Source organism: Microchirus variegatus, assembly GCF_963457635.1.
Source record: "Microchirus variegatus genome assembly, chromosome: 5".
Taxonomy (NCBI): domain Eukaryota; kingdom Metazoa; phylum Chordata; class Actinopteri; order Pleuronectiformes; family Soleidae; genus Microchirus; species Microchirus variegatus.
In genome coordinates, this window is record NC_139806.1 from 26,035,161 (window position 1) to 26,054,853 (window position 19,693).

General features: G+C 42.0%; 1 protein-coding gene across 1 annotated transcript in view; it reads left to right on the forward strand.

The window, feature by feature from the left end:
* fat3b (FAT atypical cadherin 3b) overlaps window positions 1-19,693 on the forward strand; it is a gene marked incomplete at both ends in the record, with an annotated part of 89,050 nt that overhangs the window by 23,550 nt on the left and 45,807 nt on the right. Inside the window, 16 exons of the mRNA XM_083890489.1 lie at window positions 1,250-1,311; window positions 2,362-2,676; window positions 5,972-6,182; window positions 7,844-7,915; window positions 10,740-10,876; window positions 12,561-12,836; window positions 13,046-13,256; window positions 13,368-13,582; window positions 14,711-14,869; window positions 15,522-15,643; window positions 16,206-16,388; window positions 16,475-16,589; window positions 16,685-16,960; window positions 17,662-18,012; window positions 18,091-18,264; window positions 18,708-19,238. Of these exons, the coding sequence (XP_083746615.1) occupies window positions 1,250-1,311; window positions 2,362-2,676; window positions 5,972-6,182; window positions 7,844-7,915; window positions 10,740-10,876; window positions 12,561-12,836; window positions 13,046-13,256; window positions 13,368-13,582; window positions 14,711-14,869; window positions 15,522-15,643; window positions 16,206-16,388; window positions 16,475-16,589; window positions 16,685-16,960; window positions 17,662-18,012; window positions 18,091-18,264; window positions 18,708-19,238 (3,410 nt within the window). The remainder of the gene's footprint in view (window positions 1-1,249; window positions 1,312-2,361; window positions 2,677-5,971; window positions 6,183-7,843; window positions 7,916-10,739; window positions 10,877-12,560; window positions 12,837-13,045; window positions 13,257-13,367; window positions 13,583-14,710; window positions 14,870-15,521; window positions 15,644-16,205; window positions 16,389-16,474; window positions 16,590-16,684; window positions 16,961-17,661; window positions 18,013-18,090; window positions 18,265-18,707; window positions 19,239-19,693) is intronic.

The window sequence follows — 19,693 nt, forward strand, 5'->3', positions numbered from 1 at the left end:
TATGAGCCTGTGCCAAATGCCATCACTCCAGCCAGAGCTGCAGGCTGTGGTTGTTAGAACAATACACTGATGTTGCATGTGAGGATTCTGCTGTGTGCACCCACTCAGATATTCAGATTGGAGATTATACACATTTGAATTGTAGAGAAATGTAGAGATGCAGGAACAACTGCAACAACTTTATGTGCGTGTGCTAGCATTTGTAGCTTTGTGAGGACCAAAAGATGTATACATTCTAGGGAGTGAAGACATTTTGGCTTGCCCTCACATCTTTAAAAGGGATTTTTTGGGGTTAAAGCTCCCATAGAGTGGTCCTATAGCACATATATGTGAGTTATGGAGGTCTACTTACATACATTAACTTGTTTTTATGATCAAAAACCTCCTAGTTGCTGCAAACGAGCCAATAGAAATCTCTCCTCACTGAAGCTCTCGTCAGCCGCACTGTTTCAGACCGAAATCTCACCCCCAGAAGACAGACTGGGTTGTGATTGGCCAGGTACCTGGAAGTGACGTAATTCGCACGCCAGCTCTCAGAAGCGCAGCTCCACCCTCTGGAACAGTGGACGCACTGCTACTCATTATCAAAACATTGTTCAAAAACAGCGTTAATTGGAACATCCAGTCTATGGGAGCTTTAAGACCTAGTTTTAGGGTTAGTGTTTGGCATTCACAGTTGTTAGGGTCTATCAGGGTCCTCACTGCAAATGCTATGCAAACGTGTGTGTGTGTGTGTCTTGATGCTATCATATCCTAACGCTTTATATTGTATTATATCCTAATGTTTAATGTTTTATAGTAACATAACATATTGTATCGTGTGTCTTAATGTATCATATGTTATTCTACCCCCGTGTATTATACTGTATAGTTAATAGCGGTTATATATCATATTGTAGCCTATCTTAACATATGATATTTTTTAGTACCACAATGTGTCAGATTATTAGATATATACCCCAACATCTTGTATGGTATTGTATCATAATGCATCATATTTTGTATCATATCTTAATATAAAACAGTAACGTATTGTGTGTTTATAATTCCCTAATCTATCATAGTGTATTCTTTTGTATTGTAGTGTATGGGAGCCCAATGCATCATGTGGTATTGTATATTCTTCCCCAGTGTATCATATCTTAATATGTAGTATCGTAGTCAGTATCACTTGGTTGAGTTATATACCGTATAAAGTCAGCCTGTCGATGTTTTCCATTAACCATGTTGTTCATGTCATTTTCCTTAGGGCTGATCACAACCACGGCGAGGAAACTGGACAGAGAACATCAGGCAGAGCACTTCTTAGAGGTACAGTAAAAGCCTCGCCAGTGTTCACAGGATTATAGTATTATTATTTATCCGGCGCTGCCACCTGCCACAGCTCACTATTAACAAAGACATGTTGGAGGACAACCATGGCAGCCCCTCAAGGCTCCATAAACTGTGATGAATGGCTGCAGTTTTGGGCCCCAGGTTTAAGATTTTCTAAAAGTAATCATTCATCATTGGTTATCTTTTCTAGTCAGGAAGAGAACAGGGAGGAGAGGAGCCGGTCTGCCCTGCATTTGATATGCGCAGACACCGGGCATACAGATAGCTCGCCGATTACCATTTCATTTGCTCCTGTTGCTCTGCATGCAGATGAGCCTGATAATCAGAGATTCTTGACTTTAGAGACATGAGCAAACTTCTACTTTCCCCAGACTTTTCTTTTCACCTTATTAAAGTCTGTTGAATGTAGAGGCACTTTGCCCCCTGATAAAATGGAATGGAATAACCTCGTAGTTGACCTACGGTATTGCTGCGTAGTTGTTTTTTCTCGAATGGACTGAATGGACTTGTCGAGGATGTACAGCTCTTTTTGCCCCTTTTGTTGGCTGCAGCTCTTGATAAAAAACCGGGCTTATGACGACACTTCAAAATAAAGTTACCAAAACTTTTAGAGAGTAGCTTGCATTCGGCTTCTATATATAGGGATTCATTTACATTTAAAAGAGTGTTTAGTATTGAGGACAGAAGTCTTTGTGTTACACCGTCCTGCCCTCTCTTGTCGTGACATTTCAGGAGGAATACCCATGCATGCACACCACCCTGTCTGTCTGTAATTAATAGTCCAGTGAGCAGTCCGGCTGGCAGCAGTGGTGTTCACCCTCATCTGATCCAATTGATCAGTGATCAGACCTCTGCCTCTGCCTCCAGGAGATCAATAATACAAAGAAATTTCCTGTGAGCTCAGCCCCACGTGGCCCCTCCACTACACAGCGCCATCCATACAGTGGAAACTGTGATTTATGATGTTAATAAACACTCATAAACACCCACATTTGTAATAAAACTGAAGAGACTTCCTTTCTTCAGGTGACAGTCATCGACGGTCCAGTGACCACGCGCCAGTCGACGGTGTGGGTCATAGTTCACATCGAGGACCAGAACGACAACCCGCCGACCTTCCCCGAGGTCACTTACCGCATCGGCTTGCCAGAGCGAGACCGCAACAAGCGCGGCGAGCCCGTGTACCGCGTCTTCGCTTACGACCGCGACGCGGGCACAAACGGCAACATCACCTACAGCATCGTGGACGGCAATGACGACGAGAAGTTCGTCATTGACCCCAGGACGGGGATGGTGTCATCGAAGAAGATGGTGACGGCGGGAAGCTACGATCTCCTCACGGTGAGTTGTTAATGTTTACAATGAGGTTCACTGTTTTTATGAATGAGCCTATGGTTTTTCTCTTCTTTCTCCTCTCTCGCTCTTTCTCTGCCATTTCATTTCTGCCAACTGAACCTTTTAAATAACATATTCCCCTCCACGCCTGAGGGGGGTGCTGCATCAAGAATTACTGAAGGAGAAGACAAGACAAACAATGAACAAGACAGCTCGCAACTTTATGCAAATTTTGTTTTATTTGAACACACCACACCTATACGCTGCAACAACGGGCTCAGGCATTTCTCCCGGCTATCGTTCTACTGGCGCGTATGTTTTGGTTGCGTTTACCCATGATGCCCTGCGTTGTAGTCTGCGTCCTGCATTTGGTTCACTTCACAGTTTTTAGTTTGATTATGCATTTACATCCTCCAAAAACGAACCGGACTTTCCGAGCAAACGACTTAAGGCCTGGTGTGAATGCACCCCATGTATCGGGCTATCTTGCCGGAGCCATGTCTTTATCTGCATAGTGAAATGTGAAACACGCCTCCATTTGGGCTGTAGATATGGTAACACAAGATGGCTGCCTCAGTGTGGCAAGGCTCTTGCTGAAGGTACAAATAAGTGACATTTTCTTAGCCTTACACTACCATTCAAAAGTTTGGGGTCACGTATACACTTTTTTTGTGTTTTCCATTAAAAGTCACACTTCTATTCATCAAAAGATTTGCCAATTGAATAGAAAATATAGTCAAGACATTGACAACTCACCAACAACACCAGTACAGCCAAAATATTAGGATTAAAAAAAAATATCTTGCAAATCATGTTTATGTTTTTAAATCATGTTTTGGCATGTGGCGCCACCTACCGTCATCTACCAATCATTGTAGTCAGTCGAGTCTCAGCTGCCGAGCAACCACGGGTTGCCAGTTACGTCAGAAAACGAAACCTAAAAGACCTCGGTATTTTGAATTTGAATGTAGTAACTGTTTTTGGCCACATTCTTACATATGGCACCTTTAACTATAATATAGTTTGGATTTTTCTGTTAAGATCTGGCTGAGTTAGAGGATTTCAGCGGAAATAAGAACTCAAACAAGACAATAAATCAACAGAGTTAACTGGACAACACCAATGCTCTTTTCTGAGATAAGGCTGTTGCCTCCTTTGGGAACAACCCTCCAAGTGCTGCTTTGTCAGTTTCTATTTCCATCGGTTTTATTTTGTCATCAGTTTCCGTTGTCGTATTTCACCCGGGCGTTTTTGGACGTGTACACATTTGGTAATTCTGTGGTTACTGTGTGAAAGTTTGAAAGTGCTGAGATTGACGCTTGGCAAATCTGAGGTTTATGCTGATGTCGGATAGCGCGGTGCGATTTGGAGGCTGGCATGAAATGTAATTTGCATTTCTACATTCCCATCTTATCAAAAACATGTAGGTTTCAGTTTTACATCGTAACAACTGCATTACTCCTGCACCAGCCACTTTTATATACAGTTTATGATGCATGCATGCACCGCAGACCCTTTTTCCCTATGCATCTGATTGACTGATTAGCTGAATCAGACACAGATAATTTCTCTGGAGACTCTAAATTAAACGGAGGGTTGTTTTCTCCATATAATATATGGAGAACTGGACAGGTTGCAAGTCTTTGTCCTTGCCACAGACTTGCAACCTGTCCAGTTTGAACCCTGCCTCTTGGCCACTGTCTGCTGGGATTGGCTCAAGCTCCAGCTCCCAGAATAAGCTTTGGAAAATGAATGAATAATTGCGTATTGTGCCAATGTTTTTCCAACAATCAAATAACAGAATTGCCTTCTCCATTGTTAGAATTAGTGGTGAGACTGCAGGGAACTACACACACCAGAGAGGATGTTGTTCTGTTCTTTGTTGTCATTTTTATGTACAGGGTTATTTATTTATTTATATATAGTGCTCTCCAATATGTGAAACTTTGTCCACCCACACTGCTGTAACAAGGTGGCAACCTCCGTAAATTACATCTAAAAGGATTAATATAATATAGGTGTTAAAGCGAGGTGGTGCTGGACCCAGGAGCAGGCAGTTTAACAGTTTACTGAAGAATGAGTTCAACAGATGAGATGAACAATGAACACAGGAGAGCAGATAAAGCAGAATATAAGCAAATAACTAGCACTAGAGAGCCGTGACGTTCACCACAGAGAGGTCTGTGACAATCTGCCCACGAGAGGCTGGAGAACCAGGAAATAAGTAGAGGCTTGATGAGGGGATTGGGAGCAGGTGTGCTCCGGGCCACAGGTGACCTGATTGCATGCTGAGGAGATGTGGGCGGAGACAAAGGCGGAGCATGACAATAGGGCCACAAAAAAAAAAATATTATTTTTATTTTAAAGTGAGTTTAACATTCGAAAAACCTATGAATGAATTGTGTTCGGGCTGCAACTGACAATTATTTTCATCATCCAATTGATGATGTGCTCATGTTGAAGAAAAATAAAACCGAAATGATTCAGTTTTGATGATTTCTTTGTTATATGGAGCAAAGAAAATATTCACATTTAAGAAGCTGGAAACACTGAAACCAATTCATCGATTAATAATCGTTGCAGCCCTAGATAACATATTCAATTTCTTCTGAATATTGCACCCCGGACCTTTAATTATCAAGATAACATCTTAAAGCAAATCTTTATTAAACCTTTATTTAACCCCCATTGAGATTGAAATCTGAGAGACCTGCAGCACATGTCATAATAAATATTTGATTAGATGTAGGAGACAGGTTATAAACAATCATTTTGACAAAAACTGTTATGGAACAGTGTTTAATGTTTGCATCTTTCATAGTCACACTTTATATATATACATTTTTCGTTGGTTTTCTTTCAAGAAAATCTCTGTTCACTGTTGGAAAGTCAGGAGAAGCTATTTGAAGTCTGGCGGGCGACACAGCCACACCGTGTAATTGTTGAGATCAATTTCGAGGTCAATACCAGATTTCACTAAATGATGGGGGCGTTGTCGCTGACGTGCAGGTGTATGCAAATGTGGAGGTAGTGTCAGCGCGCAGGAGACGGGTATAGATTTCTTTCTGCGAGATCAGACAATCTGTGCGAAGCGTCGAGACTGGAATTCTAACACATTCATGATGTTTGCTTGACCTGAATACATATATTCTTACACTTGAGATCAAGACGAGAAGTGAATCAATTTTAAATCGACTCCCTGCACCGATGAAGACGACTACTTCCACTCATTGTTACAGTTTGTTTTGCTCTTAATTTGGATTTATTGGCTCTTTTGTGTTGTTGTCTCTCTCTGTCGTAGATAAAGGCAGAGGACAGCGGCGAACCTCCTTTATGGTCAACCGTCAAGCTCCATGTCGAGTGGATACGCAAACCCGTGCCGTCACCTCTGCCCCTAGTGTTCACCCAGAGGTACTACAACTTCTCAATTTTGGAGACGGCTACCGTAGCTCAGCCGGTGGGAGTCGTCGCGGTCAGCCAGTCGAGCGCGCCTGTCTGGTTCAATATCATTGGTAAGAAAATGATTCAAATAAATTCAAAATAAAATAAGTAGTATTTCAAGTTTGTTAAAGCTGGTATCTTGCTTGAATTTGATGTGGGCCAGGGAGTGTATAAATGATGGTGCCAGTAATTTCCATCTAAATTTAGGAAATCATCTTATTGTGGGGAAAAAAGCTGAAAACAATCAGCTTATATCAGCTCAAAAAAACAATCAACTTTCCGTATATTGGCTTTTGAACAGAAGCTTAACATTATTTGTACCTATTTTATAATATGTCCTTCAAATAACATTTGTATTTCGCTGAGCAGCACGACCAAATTAAATAATATATGTATATAACATTTTGGTAATTGTTTATTTTCCTGGATGTGGTCTTTATTTAACCCTTTGACACCGAGCGTATCGCAGACGATGTAAATAGAACATGCAAAATCTGGTGTTCATGTACAGCTGCAGTGTCTTTTTAAATAAAATGTTTTTGCTTTTCTTCATTTTAAATTGTTCATGCACTACTTTAACATGCAGAACATTGGAAATAACTGCCAGATATTGAAAGTTATTCTGGAAAAATGGGCGAAAGCACTTACTCACAGGACATTTTCTGGCTCTTTTACCATTAAAATAAGCAAAAAAAAAAATGCCCAGACGGACATTTTGAGGCTTAGGTGTTAAGCCCATACTGTCTTCACCCGATTTATTTGACTTTGATTTTTTCTTTCTTGTATTTTTATATGTGGAATAAATAAATAAGGAATTGCAGCGAGAAAGAGAGAGACTTTAACCTCAAATAGCTTCTTGAGGGATACATAAAATATTCTATATTTTATTAATAGCAGCATGTGCATGATAATTATAATCGTGATGATGTTTTTATTTATTTAGTTGGACCTGAACGAGTAAACACACTGGAGGCAACACTTTTCACAGCATGCAGTGCATGTTAACAGTGCAGGACCTCTCCAAAAATGCCACGTCCATTATTCTCCTGGATGTTTGTCATGATCGAAATCAGATTGTGAAAATTAAAAGCCCCCCTGGTAGTTTCATGGAGTTCAGTTTAATTATTATAATTACACATGGCCATGTCTGTTCAGGACATTGTATGTCTCACGGGTTTTGTCGCACAATGGAGATGGTGATGATGGAGGAAGAACATCTTGTGCTCCTGCAAACTCTGAGTATGCTGGAGAAGAAGACAATGAATTCAGTTTAAATAAACATTTGACGAAAACCCAGTTCCTTTTACTTAGATGTCAATATGAAAGCAAGTAGATTTCCAGTTGATTATTCTTTAAAAAAGATAGAAAAACGCAAATGTGGTGGATTTATTTCATGTTCCACTCTCGCTGTTAATGCCAGTGGGATAATTGCACAGGAAAAGCTGTTTAATATTTTATTATTTTTTTTCCCTTCCACTCAAAGTAAGACGGTATTTCTCTCCAACTTCTGGACTCAAATTAACATTCATGGATCGCATTTCCCTTCCTGTGCCGGCTTATTCTGATGCGCAGTCCGCTTGCATTACTTAATAACATGTATGAATGCGGAAGCGCCAGTGTTGCAGAGTGAATGCTGTGAATGATGCAAACCTTGAATACCCTTGAATACATAAATATTAAAAGAAAGAAATCTGTTTTTCCCTTTCAAACGTCTGCTCTCTCCATCTCTCAGGTGGACGACTCGCCAGAGAAATGTTCTACATTCCACAAAACGCGTGTGGAGGAAACTGCTCACTTGACACAGGTTAGGTCAAAGCACACACTCGTTCTCTCTACATGCCTCCAGTGCAGAGAAACTCTGAAAATTCAGGAAATGTAGCATGCAGCAGCAGGACCTTGTATGCCCAAGGGCAGTACATATTGATCTGTGTTTGCAAAAAAAAAAAAAAAAAACGGATGCTCACACAAACACCACAAGCTTGATATCTTTTCCCCATGCAGGACAGGTTTAAGCCATTAGTTCAGCCACAATGCTGCTGCCTTTGAAAGTGAGTATGTAGGGGATGTGATGCGCTTTTCCTTCCTCTGAGAGATTTCTCTACGTTTAAAGGTGATGTTGTGATCTATATACCCAGCTACAGATGAACCTTAAAGTGTCTATGTGTTATTAATGTGTCATAATTCTCGAATGTGCTCTTTATCTTTCTTCACCCTGCTCATATTTACATACAACGTTCTTTTATTCCCTGCCCAGGACTCCCTGATCAAAGCGATATTGGAACATTTCTGGTTAAAATGTAGGATTAAAAAGTCCCTCAGGAAAAAACCTGAGATAATAGCGAGTATAATGCTTTACAAATGTATTAGACCATCACCCAAAGCGACTGCTGCCCTAGATAAACAGCATTGGTAATTATCCAAATCATTGTTTTTATGTTACTGTAATGTATGTAGAAGCTATTCAACCAAAATTATCATTTTTAATTAGTTATCCATTACAAAAAAAATTAGTAAAGCACATGATTAAGATGTCAAATTATAGTTATTTACTTGCATTCCTGAACAGAAAAAAAAAGTTTTAGTGGTTGAATGTTATGCTTGATTAATTTCTGACTTCTCAGAGAAGAAGCCCAGTTATTTGCAAATAACTAAAATCAACATTTTTAGTCTTGAACAAGTTTTTGAAATATTTCTCGAATATTTATGTTTTTTCCTCAATTTTATGACGGGTGGTCTAATAAAGTTGATAAAGGTGCCATATGTAAGAATGTGGCCAAAAACGGTTACTACATTCGAATTTAAAATACCAGGGTCTTTTAGGTTTCGTTTTCTGATGTAACTGGCAACCCATGGTTGCTCGGCAGCTGAGAATCTACTGACTTCAATGATTGGTAGACGGCGGTAGGTGGCGCCACATGCCAAAACATGATTTCAAAACATAAACATGATTTGCAGTCTGCAAAATACTTTTTTTAATGCAAATATTTTGTCTGTACTGTTGTTGGTGAGTTCAGTTTGTTATATGAACATTATTCCTGAGTCTCTGTGACATTATTAGGAGGATTTTATGGCCAGTTGCTTTAGATTTATTACATAATTTAAAACACAAAGCTTGTCCAGGACTCTCGGATCAAAGAGTTATTGGACATTTTTCATTTTTGGTGAAAATAAATGATTAAAATAGATGATGCTTATTTTTATTATTATTGATAAGGGTTCCAAAAGGATCCTTCTACAAGGGCTGAGGTTCTACCAGGAAAACATTTGCTTCTGAAAAACCCTTTCCAGAAAAGGGTTCTTGGTAACATTAATGGTTCCAGTAAGAACCCTTTAAAACCCCTTTCCTGGACAAAGGGTTTTAAAAGGGTTCCAGGTAGAACCTTTATAAAATGGTTCTACCTGGAGCCAAAAAGGGTTCTTCTATGAGGACAAGCCGAAGAACCTTATATGGTTTGACTTAGCACTTTTATTTCTAAGAGTGTAGAGACCAAAACCAGAGATAATAGAGTATATATACGACATGTACCTTCACCAGGTAACATTCCTTTGGAGATAAAACGCCAAATCAATAACAATGATTCTCCATAAGAGAAGTCCTCTAAGAAGTCCCTTAACATATGTCTGTGTCATTCAGGAAAATCTCATTTACATCCATATCTTTTTGTTTCATTGTCGCGCTATTTATATCCATTCTTGTTTGGATGCTAGTTGAGAAATTCCCGGTTATTTGTCATGTCTGTAACTGATTTGATAAAGACATTCAAGGCTGTTTATCTTAAATAATAACAAAAGGAGTAAAGATTAATGGTCGCCATACAGTTTTCTTTGACGAGACAACACAGTTTATTTACTGTGCATATAAACACTCTGTAGCACAGATGCTACTTCACCAGTTAATACTAAAACTACCTGTGAAGCATGATCACGGCCACCGTGGAGGCAACTCTAACAGGCAGGATATTTCTTTTATTTAGATCCCACAGACTATAATTTCTGTTTTCCTAAACCCAGTGAGACAGATCCCCCCCATAGTGTATTATTGACCATCCTATCCTCACCCCCCCACCCCCCTTCAAAAAAAAAGAAAGAAACAACAAAGCATAAATCCCCGTGCTTTGCTCCAACTCAACACACATCAGTGCTTCTGCGGGGAAAAAAAAGGGCCCAATCAGTATTCATATGCTGAGGACAGCTCAGGCTCCAAGATATCTCGAGAGAGAAGCTGAAGTGAGACGCAGGATGGTGCTGAATACCGAACACCCATCAACCCTCGCCCTCCCTCTAATCAAACATTAAGCCTCTAAACTGTACACTCCCTGCCTGTGGAAAAAAGACCCGGCTGCAGGTTTTTGATCTCTGAGATGGGTTGTGTTTCGGAGTGATAAGACAGATGTTTGTGTGGCTGTTAACAGCTCCTCGGCTGCCAAGTGGGTCCGCTGCTACATTGCATTGCATTTCAGCTCATTTTTGTTTTATTTCGCTCACCCTCAGGCTCCAGATGCAGGCACCTGGCCAAAACAATTACACAGTAATAACTTAGAGCACCTGAGTTTAGCACGGCAAGTGAATACCAAATGACTGAAACGCTATATATATATGTGTGTGTGTGTGTGTGTGTGTGATTCCAGGGAGCTTTGACATGCAGTTTGACCTTCAAGTAGGTGTGGGTACGCTAGTGGTGGCCAAACCCCTGGATGCAGAAATGCAGTCTGTATACAACATGACTATTCAGGTGACAGATGGGACCAACTTTGCTACAGCTCAGGTTACTCACACTTTTGATTTGTTATGCACTGGCACCACCATTTATACACTCCCAGACCCACATCAAATTCAATTACTGTTACCTCTTCCTCGGCGAGCTGTTTACTCTCATCTTTCCTCCTCCCCACTCTTGCACTCCCCCTATTTTCTGAAATTATCTCTTGCTGACTATGAAATATGCTCCGTCTTTGACACTTCCTGTGCTCCTGCTGCCTTGGCTGGCCCGCTAAGTCTGCCTTGTAAGGGGAAAATCCTTGATATCACTCGATTAATGGGATTAGCCCCGGCCAAGTAAAGGTCAAGTGTTTGTGTAAATCCAGATATTGCTCGCATCGCTCATGGGCAAAACACAATCTGCAGCATAGAAATGTAAGAATGTAAACAATCGCTTTGCCTTGGGGTGAAAAAGATTGTAATTATATGTTCAATCATATCTTGCAAATTAAAGGGAACAAGGGGGCAATACTACCCTACAGCTGTATAAAGTATTATCAGTCACTGAAGCTTCATCTGCACTCGAGCTAGATATTTGTGTGAGAAAATAATGATACTCTAAAATATTGTGCTAATTCATATGCGATACATAATGATTCTTTGTAGCAGTGTCCTCAGGGGCCAATATTGGGAAACACCGATTGTAGCATGATATTAATATGTTAATATTCTTGATAGTGTTTTGTTTTTAGCATCATAGCCTCCGTCCAGTAGATGGCAGCAGGCTTGTGGTCAAGCCGGATATAGGTTATACATATATGATACAACATTGTTATTTATCCCGCGGAGCTTCCTGTAGTGGTACTACAAAACATAGTTTGCAGCACAGAGCTGCACTATTTGGTGTTTTCATACATACCTGTCCTTCCGTCTTTGGCTAAATTTAGCGTGAGATTGAAAGTGAAAGTGTGTCTGCAACAGTGGACAACTATCACATGAATAGAGAAGTCATAAAGGTGATAAGACAGGGCTGTGAAAAGCTTTCTCTTCCTCTCCTCAGGTCGAGACCTTTTTTAGAGGGTCACTGAGGCTTTTCAAATTTAGTAATGTTTAGCATTGATGCATTATGAACCAAATCTGCAGCTCTTTGAGTAGCTCTGCTGGCAACTTGAGTGTTGAAGTCCTACAAGCTGTGTTATTGGGTGGTGGGCATATCACCAAACCATAACATTGATTTTAACATTGGTTTGTGAGCTGGAAAGGAAAATTAGCATTTTATTTTAACATTATTTTTCCTCTCTGATGACATGTCTAGCTCGCTTTATGACTGAATATAATACATTCCTTACATATAGCTCCTTTAAAATAATTAAAAAAATGGGGTAAAATCCCAGTACATCACAATGTGTAATATCATAAGCCCGGTATCGGGATTAGGGCTGCAACTCACGATTATTTTCTCTATTAACCGAGTACTTGTTTGGTCCGTAAAATGCCAGAAATGTGGGCAATTGTCTGTATTCAGTTTTAATGATTTCTATGTTATATGGGGGAAAGAAACCATAATATATTGAAGAAGCTTTAATTATTTTAATTATTGAAAAAACACACGAACTAATTACTCGACTGTCAAAATAATCGTTGCAGTCCTAATCAGGATACATATCATATTGCCAGATGCTTTCTAATGCACAGTTCTAACACTGTAACCAACTTCACTGAGTTTTTAAACTCCTCTTTGTCTCATTCAGGTGTTCATCCGCATCCAAGACAGCAACGACAACCCTCCAGTTTTCTCGCAGGCCGCCTACGATGTCAGCGTCTCGGAGGACGTGCCGGTGGACGTGGAGCTGCTGCGGGTCCGAGCGACCGACGTGGACGAGCGTTCCCGTTTGAGCTTCACCATCTACAGCAGCGTGGACCCCGTCAGCATGAGACTGTTCAGGGTCAACCCGGGTACTGGAGTGGTCTACACTGCGGACAGGCTGGACTATGAAGCCAGAACACAGCACATCCTTACTATCATGGTGAGGAGAAATGTGTGTGTGTGCTTGTTACTGTGAGCCTGAGTGTGTTTGTTAATGTGTGTCCCTGTGCTCTCTCTTCCAAGTAATGCACCTCTTGGCAGCTCTGGCTGTCTCACTTAATTTTAGCTGCTTTCTGTCATTTATAGCCTCCTGCCGCGCTGCCGCCCTGTCCCTATGCGTCTCTCTCATTTTGCCTGATGCTGCTTTAGGTCAAGGATCAGGAATTTCCATTTAACCGTGACCTGGCTCGCATCCTGGTAGCGGTGGAGGACTCCAATGATAACATCCCATACTTCACCAGCACCGTATACGACGCAGTGGCCTATGAGTCGTCTCCCGTAGGAACGTCTGTGTTGCAGGTGACGGCCTTAGACAAAGACAATGGGATTAATGGGCAGCTAATGTACACCATCGAAGCAGGTGCGAGACCATCTGAAGTTTTTATCTTGTCTTTATTTCATGACTTTATTGGTGTCTTTTCTTTTACCGTTTCCCCCGTAATGAAGTCTCTAACCTTGCTGCCACTTGCAGGTAACACCGGCGGTGTGTTTGGCATTGATAATGCCACAGGCCTTATCTTCATTTCCAGAGACTTGGATCTCACCTGTGTGGGCTTTTACACGCTCACCGTTCGTGTCACAGACAGCGGATTTCCTCCATTAATGGCCACAGCTTCAGTTCGCGTCTCCCTGATCCTGTCTGAGTTTTCCACTCCTGCATTTTCTCAGAGGGAGTATCAGGCTGAGGTAAGGAAAGATGGATGATGCATGTTTGGGAGAAAGGACTTGGAAGAATGAGATAGATGGAGTCAGGGAATGGTGGAATATGGTAAGGAAGGAAAGAAATTGTAAATCCCTGAACAGATATTGAATTAGGCAACATCACACAGGGCGGGGTGCTGTTTTGTCTGAATAGCAGCATGACTGTGAAGATATCACAGCTTGATCTGACAGTGCACATCGCCATTGTTCCCTGCACTCACTGGTTGTTCTCCAGTAGCTTTTATACCTGCCAGACTAAACGCTTACTTTTTTTGTCTAGGCAACATTTTTTTGAGATGACAACGCATAATAAATCAACATCAAACCACCCGTGCCCACTCACTGCCATCATCTCCCTTGCCTCAATTCAGTTTCTGTGTGGCCGTGGCTCTCAGGCTGTAGTTGATGTAAAATATGTGTGTTCCTGCCCCTCTGCACACCTGGAGTAAGATTCGGGACAGCTGGTTTACTCTCTGGGGGACGGTGGATTACCAGAAGGTGTTTGTCCAAGCTACTTCCCTCCTGGGCTGCGGATAATAGAAAGCTTTTGCACCCAGTGGAACATTCCTCAGATGTTTTTTGAGAGATGCTACCAGGGATATTGGATCCCGTCGCTCTTCAAATAACTTGTCCTCCCCTGACGACCATTCATAATTTAACTCTATCTAGAGCAGATCTTGTTCAGTGTGTGCCAGTTTAGGAGTATTTTTATATATGTGGGGGGTATATTTTTGTGTGTATTTCATGACATGACAACATTAACACTGACAAATGATGACAGATCTCTTTATTAAGCGATACATCTTTTGCAATTCCACCAATATCTCTGGCATTTCTTGTCCAAACAATGTCAAAGTCGGCGCTGCACACAACGGTGCCCTTGGTAAGTCACCTGCCAAGTTTGAGGCCTGTCAAGCGACCCATTGGACAGTTATACTAATAACAGCCAGATGGACTTCCCTAACATTTATAGATAGATGATATTGCTTGACACTCATAAAATGTCTCTCTTCCAATCAAATTACTTGGCCAGACTGTTGTAATTGTTGTGTCATAGCACATAAGTCATCAAAGTGCCTAGAAATGACACCATTGGTGACCTTGTGTCCGCAGATAATGGAGAACTGCACAACTGGGACGTACGTGACGACCGTCGGCGCCCTCAGCCGCTCAGCGGTCATCTACGAGATCAACCGGGGCAACGAGGAAAATTGCTTCATTATTAACCATCACACTGGCGTAATCAGCACACGCAAACCACTTGACTTTGAGGTTTGTCAATGATTTTCATTTCAGCAGATTCACGCCATCTGCCAAAACTCATTGCAGACTCTCATGCATGCAGATACAGTTATAAGGAAACATTTGTGCGCTGGGGAAATTACATATTTGTTGATTTTTGTTGCACAGAGACGGACAAACAACCCCTGAAGCCTTCCTGCAAATACTAATGCGCTGTCGTTGCATGGCAAGAGTCATTTCAGTGACGTTTCAATTATGTTCAGTGAGCGCCTTTCAAAAAAGTTTCACTTTTGAGTTTCCTTGAAGGAGTTTGTGATGGATTTTGAGGTCCACTTTGAATAACTGTCTTGCTGTGAAAACCAGACACTGTTTCAGTGACATTACCTTGACACTTGACTCTGAATGGCATCTAATCTTCCCTCAATCAGTGCAATGCGTTCCCCTTGCTAATGGCTGCTACACAACCACTCCACTCTCCACTGTGGAGGTGTTCTTTTCATCAAGTTCTTCTCCTTATGACACTCAAGGAGTCATTAAAAGCCTAATCACTTGTCAAACTTCTGTGAGCATCATGTCTTTTTTTTTTTAAGTCTTTTAAACTTAGCTTTCAAGACGGCTCTCTGAGTGATGATGAGTTTTACACAACAAAATCCATGGTTTTCCCTTATTTTTCTTTTGGCAGCAAACAACATCCTACTTTCTGGTGGTGCATGCTCTGAGCATGGCTGGACTGGAGGCCAGTACCACTGTGGTGGTCCAGGTGGGCGATGTCAACGATAACCCTCCTGTCTTCAAACAAATCAGGTATCAGTGGTGGTCAAACCAAACCTCTACTCTCTCTCCTTCTCTGTCTCTCTCTGTTAGTACTCTCACTATTTTATTATCTGGGGGGAAAAAACCTAGTTCCTTCTATCAGTGTACTGCCTGGGTTCAGGGATTTTAAGACCTTAGAATGAAATGTAATGCCAAATGCACTCCCATAGGATACAATGGAGGGAAATACAGTAAAATGTGCTCCCACACTGTCAGTAGATCTGCTTTGTATCGTCTCTGAAGGCTGTTTTAGATGCCAAGGAAGACCCAGCATCAATGACTGTTTCAGTTACGTCATCTGGAGGTGTTTTATTGATAAACTGCTCCGTGTTGTTGTCAGTGAGCATCAGTGTCAGCTTGCTGGCAAACAATGCCACAGGTGTGCATGGGAGGAAGAGTTTCAAAAGTTAACTATCTATTTGGTGGCATTAAAGAAAAAACACAGCAATGCAAATTTCGAGAGCTATTTCAGATCATTTCAAGGCATTCCAAGACACCACTCATTTCTGACCTTGTTTTCAGTGGTACATGTACCTCTCCTTTCTTACATCAGGTACGTGGGTGAAATCAGTGAGGCTGCTCCGGTCAACAGTGTGGTCCTGGGAGAAGACGGTAGCCCTTTAGTCATCCAGGCGACCGATGCAGACCGCAATCACAACGCCTTGCTAAGGTTCCATATCATAGACGACACCGCCCGCATGTTCTTTAGCGTGGACTCTGGGACTGGATCGATACGGTAAACCAGTGTCATTTATCTGTGTATTGTGATAGAGCTCATTCTTTCAGGAGTTTATTCTCATTTGAATGATTCTAATATTTCAGAACAATTGCCAGTTTGGACTATGAAACATTTTCTGAGTTCGTCTTCCGGGTTCATGTTCGAGACAGTGGTCAGCCTGTTAGGACTGCTGACAGCCCAGCTGTGGTGTTTATAAAGGTAAATAAAAGGTCTATAAATGAGCTTATACTGCCTCATAAAGCACTTTGATTCCTCCTTGTAAAATGTGCGTTTCTCTTGCTGCCCGCTCGAAGGTGAACAACATCAACGACTCCCCTCCCAAGTTTTCTCAGGACTCCTATGAGACGGTCCTCCTCCTTCCCACCTACATGGGAGTCGAGGTCATTAGGGTTGATGCTGTTGACCCTGACTCACTTTTCAGCCCAGACTCTGAGAAGTTGTTCACGCCAAAGCTTCTTTACTCTCTTGTGGATACCAACGTGGAGTTCTTCTCTGTGGAGCGCTTCACTGGAGTCGTGACCATTGTCAGCCCGAACCTCAGTAAAGACACTTATCGCTTTAATGTGAAGGTAAGTGACTGGACACCAGCAGACATGTCACACTATTAGATTGTCTTCTGTATCCTGTCACTGGCTTAGATTGTCAGCATGTGGTTGGCTTCATATTAATGATTTCCACTAGGAGGAGAGAGCACAAGGTCAGCTGTGCAACACACTGTGGTTAATCACCGTCTCCATTTAGAATACTTCAGCAAGATTTTATGGAAGTCCCTTGAGATTAAAATGTCTTTGTGAAAGGAGACCTGGCCAAGACGGCTCACTGTAGCAAAGTTGAAGAGTTACAGAACTAAATCAAATAGAATATTTTTAAAAAGCACCACCAGCAAGGAAAATTAATAAACATTAACATAAAGTCCAGCTTAAAAAAACAGAGTCTGCCTTGAGATTTGTGATTTGACTGGTGCCAGGTCAGTTTTTAAAATCTGAAAGCCAATGATGTGGCCTGCAGCCAGGCACCTACTGAGCAATACTCGTGTGATGTGAACAGTCAAGTGAAAAGTAGACTCATTTATACATAGATTTCCATTCAAACTGAGTTCTTTTTTGCAAACAGCCTTTATGTATTTTGTACTGTAGGAAGAAACTAGAATACCAGAGAAAATCCACACACACACAAGGACAACATGGCATTGAACATGGAAACCAATGAGTCCACTGCCATATACAGTATAAAGTTAAATATTAAGGCATCTGCTTTTATCCGTTTCAAGGTATGGGATGGACGTTTCTCCAGCATGGCATCAGTCACGGTACTTGTCAGAGAAACCATAGACAGCGGCCTCCTCTTCACCCTCCCGGTCTATTCTGCCTCGGTCCCAGAGAATGTCCCCGATGTCACCATGGTGACGGTTGTGAACACGGTCGGCCATCGCCTCAACGAGCCGCTCAAGTACACTCTGCTGAATCCCGGCGGACGCTTCACCATACGGCCGACCTGTGGAGTGGTGCTCACCACTGGCGTGCCTTTCGACCGAGAGGAGAAGGAGCGTTACGAGCTGGTGGTGGAGGTCAACAGAGAAGACGAGATACTGAGAGTGGCCAGGGTGATGGTGCAAGTGCAGGTGGGAGTGGAAATATGTCTGTAAAATAGTTTTTTTTTCTTGTTGTCCTCTCTCTAAACTCTCCAACTCAAACTTCAGGTGGAGGATGCGAACGACAATGCTCCGGAGTTTGTGAACCTCCCCTACTACGCTGCAGTGCAGGTGGAAGCAGAGCCAGGATCGGCTATTTTCAGGGTGTCGGCGATTGACAAAGACTACGGTCTGAATGGAGAAGTGACGTACAGCCTCAAAGAGCAGCACAGGAACTTTCAGGTGAGATCTACATCGTTTGAGCTTTTGCAAAAATCTGCTACAAACATGTTAAACATGTACAAGCAAAACTTCCAGAAGGGCATTTCAAATCCTGAGGAAACTTGAGCATCTTCTTGCTCACAAATCACATCAGCATTTTTCTCTTGTGTTAGCCTATTTTAATTACTGTGCAGGAATTTGAGGCCATGAACATGCTGTTTTCACAGTCACACGTTTGAATATCTGAGCAGTTTGCAGTTGTATAACATCTAAGATATCTTTGATATTTCCAACTGTAACCTTACTCTAAACATGAACTGAAAGTAAGCGAAAAAGTATATGGATGTGGAAGTGCTTTTTTCCACACACCAAATGTTATTTTCTTCAATACATGGGATATTAATGCTGCTTTTTGTTGTTCTGCATTTAAAAACTTATCAAATTAAACTAATGTTTCCATGCAGGTGAATCGTGTAACAGGAGAGCTGAGCTTAAAGAGGACCTTTGAAGCAGATTTATCGAACGCAGAGTACAAGCTGGTCGTCGTGGCCACCGACGGCGGCCTCCCACCTCTGTCCAGCGAGGTGGATCTGCCCGTGACCGTCGTCAACAAAGCCATGCCGGTGTTTGACAAGCCCTTCTACGGCGTCACGGTCAAAGAGGACGTGGCCGTGTCCACGTCCGTCCTTTGCATCAACGCCACCAGTCCTGAAGGCCAGAGCATCATCTTCAGCATCAGCGACGGAGACTTTTCCCTCCAGTTTGACATCGGCTTCGACACAGGCATCATCAGCGTGGTTTACCCCTTAGATCACGAGACCACGCAGTACTACCGGCTAACGGTGAAGGCCACAGATACGCTGACGGGGGCAAAGTCTGAGGTCGACGTGGACGTAGTTGTGCTGGACGTCAACGATAACCCGCCTTTGTTCCGGAACAATTCATACTCCGCTGTGCTTCCTGAGAACTCTATGATTGGAACGACAGTGTTACAGGTCTGTGTCCGTGGTTCTATTGTGTGTGATCTTCCTGAATGGTTGTTTACACTCAAAACTAACTTCACCAGTAGTGCGTATGAATATTAAATGCCTGTTTATTTATGCATAGGGAGCTGGCGTCCACAGAAATTGCCCAGTTGAATCTCTTGACCTTTGGTCAATAATATATGAACTGTTGTTATTGCCCTGAGAAACGGTTTACGTAGGACACTTCGAATTTCTTCATCCAGTCAATGAAAAAAATGGTGATTTGTCTTATTTGACTGTGTTATTAAATTCTACATGGATCCAGACGGCAGTCTGAGAAAGTGGATCCCACCAATGTTTGCCGTGCCTGGGATGAAAATTCCAATCATTCACTTCACAGGTCAAACCATGTAATTACATTTTTTTTTTCCCTCTGCAACTCAAAACTCCTCCACCTCACTTCTGAAATTGTTTTTACTCCTTCA